Source organism: Meleagris gallopavo, chromosome 3 (genome assembly GCF_000146605.3).
Source record: "Meleagris gallopavo isolate NT-WF06-2002-E0010 breed Aviagen turkey brand Nicholas breeding stock chromosome 3, Turkey_5.1, whole genome shotgun sequence".
NCBI lineage: Eukaryota > Metazoa > Chordata > Aves > Galliformes > Phasianidae > Meleagris > Meleagris gallopavo.
The window spans coordinates 19,128,771-19,143,218 of record NC_015013.2 but is presented as its reverse complement, the minus strand read 5'-3'; the positions used below and the strand labels follow the sequence as shown (position 1 = coordinate 19,143,218).

At 40.1% G+C, this 14,448-nt stretch overlaps 1 protein-coding gene across 3 annotated transcripts in view; it reads right to left on the bottom strand.

Moving 5' to 3' along the window:
* The window catches only part of MBOAT1 (membrane bound O-acyltransferase domain containing 1), a 59,649-nt gene that overhangs the window by 26,350 nt on the left and 18,851 nt on the right, over positions 1 to 14,448 (bottom strand). For 2 of the 3 annotated variants that reach the window (XM_010708475.3, XM_031552773.1), the window contains 3 exons: positions 11,251 to 11,396; positions 10,640 to 10,717; positions 7,045 to 7,140 (listed from right to left, as the gene is read on the bottom strand). In XM_010708475.3, coding sequence (XP_010706777.1) covers positions 7,045 to 7,140; positions 10,640 to 10,717; positions 11,251 to 11,396 — 320 coding nt within the window. The remainder of the gene's footprint in view (positions 1 to 7,044; positions 7,141 to 10,639; positions 10,718 to 11,250; positions 11,397 to 14,448) is intronic. The other variant, XM_019613803.2, reaches the window with a different exon arrangement.

The following is a 14,448-nucleotide window of genomic DNA, read 5'->3' as shown; positions in this document are numbered from 1 at the left end:
CTTCAGAATAAAAAATGTACCCTTTTATGCATCTTCACAGAGCGACGCATGAGAACGCAAATCTGAAATCACTATTGAAGTCAGACACAGAAAATAAACTTAAATTTAGGGAAAAAAAATGGACAAACAAAATAACACCATTTCTTATATATCCACATGAGTTCTGATTATTAAAACTTGGCAATATGAGAATTGAAGAAAGGAAGTTCACAAAACTATAGAACTTCCAATGACCTTTTCTTTCTCCCAGATTTTGAGAGAAATGCATGAGTTATTGAGAGTGGAACAAATTGTTAGGTCAAAATTTTAAAACTTATTTAATAATTTAAACTAATTTTAAAAGACAATCTACCTGCTTGCATTTATAAACAGACCTACTTGCATTTACAGATAAAGCATGAAGATCTACCCTCAGGAGCACAGCATTTGAAATAAAATATGTGTTTAAGAAGCCCAAAACAGTTGAACCCCATCATATAATATATCATATATATTGCCACCCTCAGCAAGTTTGCTGATGATACGAAGTTGGGAGGATTGGCTGACACGCCTGAAGGCTGTGCTGCCATTCAGCGAGACCTGGACAGGCTGGAGAGCTGGGCAGTGAGAAACCGGATGAGGTTCAACAAAAGCAAGTGTAGGGTCTTACACCTAGGGAGGAATAATTGCATGCATCGGTACAGGCTGGGGGATGAGCTGCTGGAGAGGAGCTCTGCAGAGAGGGACCTGGGCGTCCTGGTGGATGACAGGTTGGCCATGAGCCAGCAGTGTGCCCTCGTGGCCAAAAAGGCCAATGGCATTCTGGGGTGCATTAAGAAGAGCGTGTCCAGCAGGTCGAGGGAGGTGATCCTCCCCCTCTACTCTGCCCTGGTAAGGCCTCATCTGGAGTACTGTGTCCAGTTCTGGGCTCCACAGTTCAAAAAAGACAGGGATCTCTTGGAAAGAGTCCAGCGGAGGGCCACAAAGATGGTGAAGGGCCTGGAGCATCTCCCCTATGGAGAAAAGCTAAGTGAACTGGGTCTGTTTAGCCTTGAGAAAAGAAGACTGAGAGGGGACCTGATCCAGGTTTATAAATATCTGAGGTGTGGCGGCCATAGCGGTGAGGCCAGTCTCTTTTCAGTGGTACGTGGAGACAGGACGAGGGGAAACGGACATCAGCTGCAGCACAGGAAGTTTCGCACGAATGTGCGTAAGAACTTCTTCACGGTGAGGTGATGGAGCACTGGAACAGGCTGCCCAGGGAGGTTGTGGAGTCTCCTTCTCTGGAGATATTCAAGTCTCGCCTGGACGCCTACCTGTGTGACCTGGTGTAGGGAACCTGCTTTGGCAGGGGGGTTGGTCTCGATGATCTCTAGAGGTCCCTTCCAACCCCTACAATTCTGTGATTCTGTGATATATGAACACCTTCCAACTGCTTTGCAGCTACTTCCTGTGTTGTATAAATGCACATCCTCCTTTTTCCACCTGTACTACTAAACTCCACAGTCACAAACTAGCACAGATACATAGAATTAGATTTTTTGTGATTTTTTCCTCTTTGTTTTATACACTGACTAAGAGTTTAATAACAAATTGTAGCTTGTATTGCACCTCCCATACACAAATCATACTGGCCAACTTTTAATTAAGAATTCCCAGGAATTCAATATGAAATAATAATATAATTTTTAGGGAATTTTATGAAATACATTATTAGTATGGAACAATTTCAAGAAATAAAAAATCTCTTCTACCTAAATGTAGATGTCTTGAAAAACAAGACAAAGATGCAACAGTTTACAGAATGCTGAATAAGGATGAAGGGTTTTGCTCCCTTAATTAAGCTTTCAAAATGAAAACATGCCAGATCGTGTCATTTTCAAACTTGATTTATCCCAGCAGAATAAATTTGCTCAGCAACACAGGCCAATGGAACTAAGGATGCCAGCATCAGTTTGTTGCCTGCTATGGGGATCTTTCCCATATCAGAAACTGGATTCTGCACTGGGCAAACCTCAGTGCTTATGAACCAAGCAGAGTCTGCCTGACCTTAGGTAATCCCATGGAGAAGTCTGGCACACCAGAGCTACAAATAGTTTCCACTGACCTGATTTCACTAAGCGAGTAGGTGGAGAATAAGGGCTCGTTGCAACAAAAAAAGTCAGCAGACATTTCTTTCAGGTTTATCTTTTTAGCCTGGAAAGCAGTACGAGGAGCTCACATAGTCACACTCCACTGTGATATTTACTGTGCTGGCAGAGGGATCGCTGAGACAGGGACACAACAAGGTTGTATTTCCCCTTTCAACAGAAAAATGAACAACTGAAGCACACACAGAATTTGACTATATATGTTCATGCCTACTCCTCCATTCCCAGTTTGCTTCACGTAGGTGTTTTTTTGGTGAAAGCTCCCAAATAGTGTATTTTACACTTTCATGATAGAAATGTTTCACTTCAAAGATTATCTGTTTCTGGAGACGTATCCCAGGGCACACCTGATATATGGGGTTCCATGGTATTGACTGACTACTTGAATCTTGGCTAACTGGTACTTCCCATATGTGGCTCTTTCTGTGTAATCAATGGTAAGTCATCTCAGCAGTTTCAAGCACACAAAAAGCCTGGCAGAGCAGCCAGGCAGTGAGCAAGCACAGAAACCAGAATAGCCCTTTAAAAACAAACAAACAAACAAACAAATAAAAAAAACCCTGCCTTTACCAGTAGTTATAATAGCAGAAAACAGCTCCAAACTTCACTGCCCCCCCTGCATTTGCTCTGCTATACTGCCACTGGATACCTGACCTTACCAAGAGCTTCCAGAGCTTCTGGAACGTACACCACAACGTACTACACTACACACATTTTAAGGAGAAAAAAAAAAAAACACAACAAAAAAACTATATTCAGAGGATTGAGTAGCATTTCTGCACTGTGGTTCAACATTGCATTGGGAAACAGAGTAGATCTATGCCTGTTGTCTGCAATATTATGAAATGTTGGTCAGATAATGCATGAATGCAAAGAGGAGACCAAAAAGCTTTATGTTCTTAATCAAGCAAAGGATTGAAGCAGACATAGAACTTTACATGGATGAGGAGCTACCCTGAATTCTGTCCAGATGATCATATGCATGTGGTGTTTGTTCAAAAAGCTTGCTAGATTGAAAACATATCCATTTGTAATTTTCAAAAATCCTGACCAAAATCCCTTGATTTTAAACTAATTTTTCCCTAACAACATAATATTACTATACTTGGTCTGAAGCCTTGACACAAAGAACAAAAATGTATGTTGGTATTACAGCTTTTATAACATTGTATAGAAACCAGGCAACTTACCAGCATAATCCTCTTAGCATAAAGAAAAAATAAGAGAAAAAGAGAAAAATTGTTAGGATTTAGTTTTCCTAGGTACAACGTATTAATGCTAAGCAAACAAAGCAAAATGAAACGTGCATGTTTCTCCCAAAGACTGATTTGAATGATGAGGGAAGCAGAGTTCAGCTATTTTACAGTTAGTGTCCAAAAAAAAAAAATAATTGAACTTTCACTGAGGAAGCTGATAGAAAAAAAGTTGTCACCACATTTTTTGAGATAATGTAAATGAAAGAAATATTATTAAATTTAAATATAAAAAATATATTTTTATATAATCAAAATCTAAGCACAGCAAACTGGAATTTATTATCATTATAACCTGTCACAGTTTAAAACAAGTGAACTTTTCATCTAAGTACAGTGAAACACGTGAAAACTCAAACCAAGAAGTTGCTACAATTGGCTTGAGCATAGTTTTGATTGTTAGTCAGTGAACAAACATACTGTTGGCAGGACTTAGAAGAATTAGCTATTCGCCAGTACAGAACAAGTTTCCTTACTTCTTAAACTTGAAGTGATGAGTCACATCTTGATCTTCCATTTTTGTTTAGTTAAAACATGACTCAAAAGTTACCTTGCTCTCTGTCCACCTCTACATGCATTTTAAAAGCCGTGTTCTCAAAAAGGAATACAGAATCCCAAACAAATAGTACAATCATTAATAAAGAACCAAAAAATACATTTACTAACACTTACAGAAAGGGTTATGCATGCACTTTTGTGCACTGTTTAGGTGCACAGAGTAGGTCACAAGAGCAAATAAGCTATGCCACAAAGAAAACTAAGGGTCTAAAGTACCTCCCGTATGAGGAAAGACTCAGTGACCTGGGACTCTTCAGTCTGGAGAAGACTGATTTGGGGATCTTATCAGTGCTTATAAATACCTAAAGGGCAGGAGTGTAGCAGATGTGGCCAGGCTCTTTTCAACAGTGCCTAGTGAGAGAACAAGGGGCAATAGGCACAAACAGGAACACAGAAGTTCCATAAAAACATGAGGAAAAACTTCTTTACTTTGAGAGTTACAGAGCAATGGAGCAAGCTGCCCAGAGAGACTGCAGAGTCCCCTTCTCTGGAGATATTCAAAACCTGTGTGGACACTTTCCTTTGTAATCTACTCTAGGGAAATTGCTTTAGCAGGTGGGTTGGACTAGATGATCTCCAAAGGTCCCTTCCAACATCCACAGAAAACACCCATTTAATGTCTGATATGTCTCTGCTTCAGGAAATCAACACTGGAAAGAGCTGATGACACCAGAACAGGTTACATGCCTATGTGACATGTATTAAAACTGCCTTCTTGTAATGGCGTATCATCATAGTCTTATGGAATACTGAGATCTCAAATACAAATCAGCAGACGACAGGCTTTTTTTTTTTACTTTAAAGATTCCCCTAAATCCAGTGGTTTGCTTCTGCAGTGTCTCCCCAGCTGTGTTCAGTGAAAAGGCTGGGAAGTTGAAGGGAGATGGACATCACTACATGGATTCTGTTTTGGTAGTTTGTGAAGTCTTGAGAAAGGATTTAAGAACACTGTTCTAGCCAGAAGCATATTTGAATGCTTCCCTTATGTTTCATACGTGGAACCATCACACAAGGGAGAATGAGGAGGTTCAGTTTTTGCTTATACATGGCAAAACCGAGGTCTACGAGAATTAGCTTGGAAAAGAGGCTTTCAAGAGCTCTCGTTGTGGCCTTTCTGTACTTAAAGGGCACTTATAAGCAGGAGGGAAGCTGATTTTTTTCACGGTCAGGTAGTGAACAGTTTCTAACTAAAAGAGGGGAGATGCAGATCAGATGTTAGGAGAAAATTCTTTATTCAGAGTGTGGTGAGGACCTGGAACAGGTTTCCCAGAGAAGCTGTGGATGTCCCATCCACGGAGGTGTTCAAGGCCAGGCTGAATGTGGCCCAGGGCAGCCTGACCTAGTGACTGGCAATCCTACTCACAGCATGATGGTTTGGAACTGAACGGTCTGTAAGATCTATTCCAACCCAAGCCATTCCGTGACTTTGATTTTGTCTCTTCCAGTCATAACATCTCTTTAGATATGTTCACAAAGCCTCAATGGGTATGTATTATTCACAGCTGAGGAGAACAAGCTGTAAGAGAGATTTATGAGGCTGATCACAGTTTGAGCACTTTGACGAGTTTTTCTTAATAATATTACAATAGCTTTATTTATTCTTAGTTTTTAAAAATACCATCAAGATTGTTGCTATCCATATTACATTATCCAGTCGTTTCCTCTTTGACAGTTTAATGTTGGACTGAAGTTTAGGATTTGGTCCATATCTTAAATATCAGGACAAAAATAAATAACAGAGTAAGTTCAAGTATTAATCTTTCAGTACTATTATTCTCAAGCTCATTATTAGATACGCAGCTCCTTTTTCCACCAAGGGAGCAGAAACTGCTACCTAGTCTATAAAACAACCACCATTCCTCTTCTTCCACCCCCAATCTCAGCTGGATGTTCTCAGACAGAGACAGCTAATATGCCTCACAGTACGTTCTGAACGCTATTCAGAAAAGCATGCTCTCTCACATTTCTCTCTCTGTCTAATACACACAGAGCTATAACATTCCAGTCCCATTTATAGGCTTCTTGGTATGCCAGGCTCATTCAGGACATGCCTTTGTGTATTAAGAGAATCACAGAAAAATTAGAGAACTAAATTTCTCTAAATGTAGAGTTCTCTCTTCTGCCCCATTTTCCAATAAAAAAACTCTAAATTCCTGAAAGAACACTTTTTTTTCTTTTCAGAAATGCAATTAAATGCATGAACCTACCATTACCTCACAGAGAGATACGCACACACTGTTTCCTACTTTATGCCTATAAGAAGACAGAGGATTGGAATAGGAGTCTATAACTGACTATGCCAGTTTACAGAGGTTTTTCATGGCATGTTCATAATTTTTCTGGTCAGACATTCGATTAAACAAATGGAATATGAATTAGCACACTTTTTAAATAACGCAAAAAATACGCCTTCCTCTCATAAACAAAATACATGACATTAGTTATCTTTCTGCAAACCATTCTCTACTATTTCAGTGAAATCAAATATAGAGAGCTTGGAGATCTTGTGAACAACACTGTTCCACAGAAATGCACTGCCCACAAGAAGCAGTGCTATTCAACAACAGCCACAACCTGCCATGACAACAGAGTCCACAACACTAGCTGACTGCATGCCTATCTGCACTGCTCACTCACAGCTCCCCCAGACACTTGCTCCCAAGCCCCTTCCCACCAGCTGCAGCCCCTTGCTAGGAAACTCTTTCCCCATCAGGCTACAGAGGAATCCAGACCCTGCAAGTCCCCAAGATAAACAGGAAAGGGAAAAGGGATGACTTGAAGCAGATGGAGGTGCCTGGAAAGGTGGGATGCCCAGGCCACCCCTCAGGACCAGCCTCCAAACACTAGGGGCTGTGCAGGCTTGCAGGCTTCTCCAAGTGGAACCAAAACCTACTTTCCTGGCTAGGTAGCATCTCACAGGAAAACAGCAGAAGCAATGACTCACTAAAACCACACAGAGTTTATTCTTTCCTTCTTTAAAAATATCTTAGAAAAAGGTTAAGGCAAAAAAATTGCAGGCCATCCCAGATAATATCAACATTACTCTTAAAACATAATTCAACTGATATTCATTTAAACAGGGCACATCCTGCAGACTCACTCACCCAGAAAAATCTGTAGTCAGAATACCATAATGAAATATGTATATTCGGCTTATGTGGCATAAGGTGAGGTATCCCATAGCTACCACAAAGGAGTACCTAAAAACATAAAATACAGAATACATAGTTACTGACACAAGTACCAACAAGAACTGGAATCACTCAGATTGAGTCTGGGCTTGTTTAGGAGCATGGTTCCATCTTTGCAAACTACATTATTCACAAGTCTGAATCAATATTACAAGATCTGGCAAAAACCTAAGTTCTAAGAGGATTTTTAAGAGGATTTAAATGCAGCTGAAGCATTATAGAGATGTCTCCTTACACTGTTAAAAAAAAAGATCATTCCAAGCATTTCAATTTCAGAGTTCCCCCTCCCACATACTATTTGAAATTTATCTCACTCAGTCATTTGACATCCAGCTATGTTGAGTGTGTGTAGCTGAAGTTATCCATTAACTTTTTCTATCTGTAAATGCCCTTTGCTTACAGATATAACTCTCCCTGAATCACTGGAAATTTAAATATTTAAGATATTTTCTCTTTTCTGATTATGTATGAAGCTAGGTAACGACACATATCCTAATGTTTTCAGCTCCAAAAGCTGAATTATGCCATTTCCCAGAAGAAGCGGTTACTTAAGCTTGACAAATTCACTCTCCATTTTTCAGGATGACCACAAAATTGTTAGGCAGGAGAACAGCATGACATTTTCCATTATAAGAGTTGAGCACTGCAGCATCCGGCTGAGACAGATGCAGCCTTTCCCATAATTAATCTCTCCCTGCATATACCCAAGCAAGAAAGAAGATACTGAGGAGATGAGAAGCGAATGGACACTTGGAAACAAGACTGCCAAATGAAGTAAAGTAGCCAGTAAAAGGTGAGCTGAAAGGCTTACATTCCATAACTTCAGATGGGCCAGGACCAGGCCAACTAGTGTCCCTTACATCAGAAGCTAGCTACACGGCAAAAAACATCCAGAATAAGTTGGATCAGAGAAGGGAACGAAAGGCAAAATAAAACAAGCAACAGTCAGCAGGCTGAAAACTAGACATGTCTTCCTCAGATTATGGCTGGCTATAAATGAAATAAGCTTTTCCTCTCTGGGGACTAATAAACTGCAGTGTGAGTGACAGTGATGGATTTGAAGACAAGGATCACAAGACGATCTGCAGTTCCCGTGGCTGAAGCAAACAGCTGGCTGAAAGGCAGACTGAGGGGACACGACAGCTTCTTCAGGAGATTCTGAGCAGAATCTGTCTTACTCTATCTCAGAGTCAGGCATCTGATCCTTAGGCTCCCTCTCATCAACTGAGAATGGCAGGTCACCCAGGTGAGACACGTAACTGTGACAGATGGGATGAAGTATGTAAAATAAGCCTTGATGCTCAAGTTAAAAGATTAAAAGGGGAGCAGTGACCAGGCAGAGACAATAGCAAATTGCTTGTGCAGCTTGGAACATTTCCAATGCTGGATTAATTTTTCAGCTTACAAGTCTTGAAGGCTGCTAGCTTCACTAGAAAGCAAACTAGCTGAAAATAACCAGGGATAGGTGCATGCACATTGAACTATGTTGTTGCTTTTATTTCCTTTGTTCACTTCCACCCGCATTTTGGGGAGCGAAAAGAGCCAGTTCTTATGCTCTCACTACAAAGATCTAAGTGTTCTTAGAGGACCTCTGTATGCAAAGATCCAGCCACTACACTTGAATTTTTCAAGCTTATTCTCACGCATCTTAAATACACAGTAATTTTGTTAAAATTAATACAGATTCACTTCAAATCTAGTGAAATACAGTAGAAGAAGCCTAACCCATTCTTCGCAGGCCTTCTGAGCTTTTTCGGCATGCTGACTTACTCATTCACATCAGTTCTAGTCCACACATGACTATCTTGCAGTAGTGGGTGACGTTACACCAACTGGCTTAATCTATGTTGCAACTTACAGGTGTTTCTCCCATTATGACTAACTGGCTAAACAATAAGAGCAGGGAGGTTTCCTGTTGAAATCAGGCCTATATCCCTACAACCACATTAACTTGTCTAAGAAGACAGGAACATTGAATGATTACTTCTCAGTTCATTTGTTTCACGTAAATGAATTACTTCTGCATTTCTCCAAGGAGTGCGCAGGTTCAACAGCTGGGAAACAAGTAACATACACTTTAAGCACCTTTTCCTTCTGGCCTTTGGATGATACTTTTTTTCACAAATATTGCCCAATTGCATTTAAAAAATTATTAATTATTTCTGGACTTGTAGGCTTTGCTTTTGTATTTGGTGGGGACAGTAACAAAATCTTCTGCATTAACATTATTATGCTGGTGCAAAATGGTATTGGCTGCTGTAAGACAAGCTTGTTGCCTATGGTTCACACTTCTAAGCAATCTTAGACAAGTTGTAATGGATGGTTTTCATCTGGATATCAGAGAGGTGCTACCTCAGGAAGCGCTAGAGAAGAAGGGAGATCAGAACATTAGATGCTCAGACAGTCCTGGCCCTGAAGACACGCAAAGAAGGGGTTTCAGATCCACAGTTCAGATTGATGTGAGTTCACCATGCTGCATCCATTAGTAGCTGCAGAAAGAGCTATGCAGAGACAGGGATAACCTGTAAATACACCCAAACCAAATCACATTACAAGCCATGTACTCTTAGGGATGCCAACACAGAAGAAGTGGGAATAACTGCCACCTGATCCCTCTAACCTGCTGTAAAGTAGCAGTTTCAAAAGTAAAATTTCCCATCTATGCAGATTGATGGGAAACAAATAAGTCCACCTACACAATTTTAAAAACTTCTACTTACTGAATTCTTAACAGAGACCCCCGTGAGAATGGCAAATGACTGATAAGAGAAGTTCTTTCGCACCAACTTCCTCTTATTCAGTGCAAGAAGCAGATGTAACTTCCATGTAGTTTTCATTTTTAAGAGAGTGCTTTATGTCTTTCAGCTAGGAAAGCACTCACTTGATAAAGCCCTTTGTGTATCTTGGGTGTCTTTCTCCAAGACACTTGTATAGGGGAAAAAAAGATCCCACGGTTGGGAACATCTCATGGTGATGCTATAAGCTTCTGCTCCAAAGTAATAACATATGTGGTACTTTCTACTTTTTCATGCTCCAAGTCCAGTACCTAATGCAAGACTTATTTCACAGATCACTAAGTTAAGTTGCCACAGTGACCTTAACTGAACTACTTAACTCAAGAATAATTGGAAAATAGCTAAAGGCCAAGCAGCAAGGGGAAGAACATATTAAAAAGGATGATTGAAAGCAATCCTCAAGGACATACTACTAAGGAGAATATGACTTCATTAAGTTAAAAAAACAGAAGCTTGGGCATAAATTACTAAACCCACAAAAGCCTACTTCTGGGTCCAAAAATTTCATAGACAAATGCAATGTACCAATGCAAAAACCACAAATTGAGATTACAGCTGCTTCTGTAACTGAAAGAACAAAGCTTGTGCAAATAACTCAGAAAGAAAGGTAGTGAAGAAGAAAAAAGCAGAACTGAAAAAAAAAAAAAACACATTTCTCAATGAAAGGAGAGGAGACCAGTTCCAGTTCCAGTATCGCCACCACATGTGCTCACCTGTGGATGTTGGGAATACTCGCCATATTCATAATGCCATAATTCATCAGCACCAGGACAAAAAGATGAATGGAATACCTTGAAGACAACAAAGTGAATATTTAGATAATTTCGATGTGACCTGGAGGGCCTGACAGTTTGGAGTGAAGGAACAGTTTCTCATGTGAATGGCATAAATGTGATGCTGCATCAGAGTATCAGAAAATATGGATTATCACAATGACATTTTTATAGCCTGAATACCCAATATAGATTAACTCTTATTGACAAGATGTTGTCAGTGTGTTTCATTCAGAGAAAGAGCAGCTAGCTCAAAGAGCTCATTTAAACTGGAGGCATCTTTTCCAAGAGATGTCTTCACAACAAACTGGTGTGACTAACTGCCAGAACAAATATATCACAGATTAAATATCTCACTTACAAATGCTTTTGTGGCTCATTTTACTTTACAGGCTTGGGGCGGTTATGCTGGTATAAATTTTGTCTTTTTTTTTTAAAGGACTGCAAAATTAAGAGGCTCATAAGACTAAAAAGACAACCCAGAAAAGCTGATATGAAGTCTAAAAATTTTTTTTATCTGAGCCTTGCCTGCTTAGTGATTAAATACTCACCACCCAAAGCAGAAGACAGCAAAGTATATTCCAAAGAGGGTGGCAAATGCATGGCGAACAGCAGAGCTGGCATGACTGGGACCCAAGTAAATACGAAACCAAAAGGCAGCCAAAAGGGCAAATAGTTGACAGGCTACAAAATTTATCTGTAAAAGACAAACAAAACAACAACAGAAAAACTTGTAATTCTTGGAGGTGAAGGAAGAGGAGTCTCTCCATTCTCAGAGCAACAAAGAACAGAGCTTGGGAAAGGAAAAAGTGAGAGAAACGAATCTTTTGTTTGTTTCTCCGAATTCTCATTTGTGAGTCCGAGTGGTAACCTTCCTTGGCCAACAAAAGAAGGGAATAAACAAAAGCACAGCCATCTGAAAACTCAGAGAAAAGCAAGAGCAAGCTGCTGCTCAGTCACCACCACAGTCCAGGTGCAGAGGACATCCACTCCTCTCTGTCCTCCTTGTGCAAGGCAAAGGCCAGAAACCAGACTGGTGCTCTGGATTACTGCCTCTGTGCCTGACTTTCTCCACAAACCCCAAAAGACAAGGTTGTATCAACAGGTCTGATGTGAAACACTTCTGCAAGCAGTATCCAGACAGCTTTGTTGGCTAGCCGAAAAGCTCCACAGCACAGCATCCTCCAAGGAGGCTTTTCAACGTACCATTTTTTTCCAAAGTTCAAGAATGCAAAAAGAACAACCTTACTCTACCAGCATGCAATGCTTCTTAATTGTTCTGCTGCTGCTGCAAGTCTCTGATGTGCCTCGGAAGCAGTTGCAAAGAGCTAACGATGGCAGTAGGAGCAAGAGGATAGGGATATGTAGAGGACAAGCAGTTCCTCACAGGCACAAGGACAAGCAAACGCTGTAGTGTCCTCAGAGTAATGCTGACACCAAGCTGTTTTCTTCTTCCCTTTGACAGCTTCAGCAAAAGTCACAAGAGGCAAAGGAAGAATAGAGCTCAGGAGCAGTCTCTAAAAGAGCAGCAGAGGACTTGGATACCACATCCAAAACTCCACTCTGGGCCCTGGACAGATGGAGTTAAATTCATTTATTCAGCTACAGTCCTTTTTATTTAAATTCATTCTGACCTCTCCATCAGCATGAATGAGCAAAACTAATAAGCTGCAACATTTTAGCAGTCGTTTGGATTAGATGATTATCCAAAGATTTCAGTCCAGGACAGGATGATATATCACAGTTGGAAATGCTCTGACATGCTGGCTGCCCAAAGCTTGTTGGATTCAACCAGACTTCTTGTCAAAAACATTTACAATGTGCTTAATAAGACACTACAGCCCCCAGATTGCTTTATTCTGGTAAACAACATCCAACATGGTGCTGTTAAATCAAATGCTTTCATTAAAAGGTTTGTTGGCTACATTACTGCCTGCATCATTGAAACTGAGGAAATGCAGCAATGCAATACAATAATGCAATTATTCAAATACTTGGATTCACTTAATTTTCTTACTTTGTAGCAGGAACAATATCTGTTTAGTAATTGTTCTCATAAATTACCAGCATCTACAAACAGAAAATATCACAGAACTATAACTGAAGGAAGGAATTGGGAATGTCTTATCATGACAGTACTTTATACTTTCCTTGAATGCTACAGCTCTTACTTTTTAAGTCTTACACTGAAAACAAGAAAACAAAATGACACTGGTCTCACAAAACCAAAATGCTGTGGCATAAATTCCAAACTCTCATCTGATCTGTTGCAACACCATACATTCAAACAGTAAATCTTCCCACTTCCCCTTCCACAGAAAAATGGCTGCAGCGAGAACATCCTCTACAGGGTTATTATTCTGACTGCATCCTTTCTATGTAAGTTTCCAAGACTGATGGATGCATCCAAATGAAAACTCAGTGAACCTTAAGTTTGCCTCAATGTGCTCCCCCTTATGGCTATATTAGTACATCCAGGGAAGCTCAAATTCGTGGCATGCAGAGCCCCTCTCATTCACTATAGAGAAAGAAAGAGTGACCAAACAGCCCAATAAGCATGATGTGGCCAATTGTTTAAAAGGCAATATTCTCTTCTGTGCAACACTGCTCATGGAAGCTTTACATCATGAAAAAAGCATCAAGATAAGCAATGCTTTCTTCCCTATTTTCATCTACTTCTTGTATGTTCAGTCTCAGATGTTAAAGATGCTGGGATTCAGAGGTTCATATATGCTGCTAAATTCAGTGTGAGATTCCATGGCAGACAGACTCATGTCAGCATTTATATAGTTCATATGGCAGGTAACCACAGCAGCAGCAGAAAGCAAGCAATAGCAACTTCATCACAAGCTAACATGAAGTGCCTAACAGCATGGCCGCCTTGTACATACCCTGCTGCTACCCTGAACTGCTGCTTCCTCAAGCATGTGCTACCTGGGCTTCTTGGATTACAGGGGCACACCAACCATGTCACTGTAACATCTTCACTTTCTTGTGAAAATTCACCAAGAAAATTTCTTTCCTGCACTGCTTTAGCTGGAGTTGAAATAAATCCCTGTACCAGGATAAAAGGAAAGGTAAACCCTTGCCTTAAATTCCATTCTGCTTACAATGTTTAAGGGTTTTCTTTGCAGAGCAGCTGAACATCAATCGCCTAATATATTCAGTCAGTAACTATCTCAGAATACTGGTGCTCATTTACATTTTTAAACTGAATTTAGCTAGGAAGTGGCTTACAGGAATGGCTACAACATACTACTAAAAGTTACAGATCCAATTAAAAAAAAAACAAACCTAAAGATAAGCCTTTCTAGATCTGATTTAAAAAAAAAGTTTAACATTTCAGGATTCGTAAGTGACTGTGATATTGTCAGAGACATAAAAATGTACCATAATTCCTGAATGTCATTTGAACGTTCCATGACATACCACAACATAATAAGGGCATAAGGGAAGTGAGAAGGCTGCACCCAATGCATTGCTCAGGAGATCAAACCCAAGATACAAAACAAAACAAAACAAAACAAAAAAAGCAATATAAAATGCAGAAAGAAAAGACTTTCACTTATGGGCTTAGAATATGCATGCTTTGCTATTACCCTTCCTTCTGAGCTGCAGCAACCACAGTCCTTCTGCAGTTTTCTTCCCTCCAGATCCATATTTTTCTGGCAGGCAGCCATGCCCCAAAATCAACATGCTGCATTTGCTTGTCTTTGTCTACCATTAAGGCTTACAGACTTTTTTTTTTT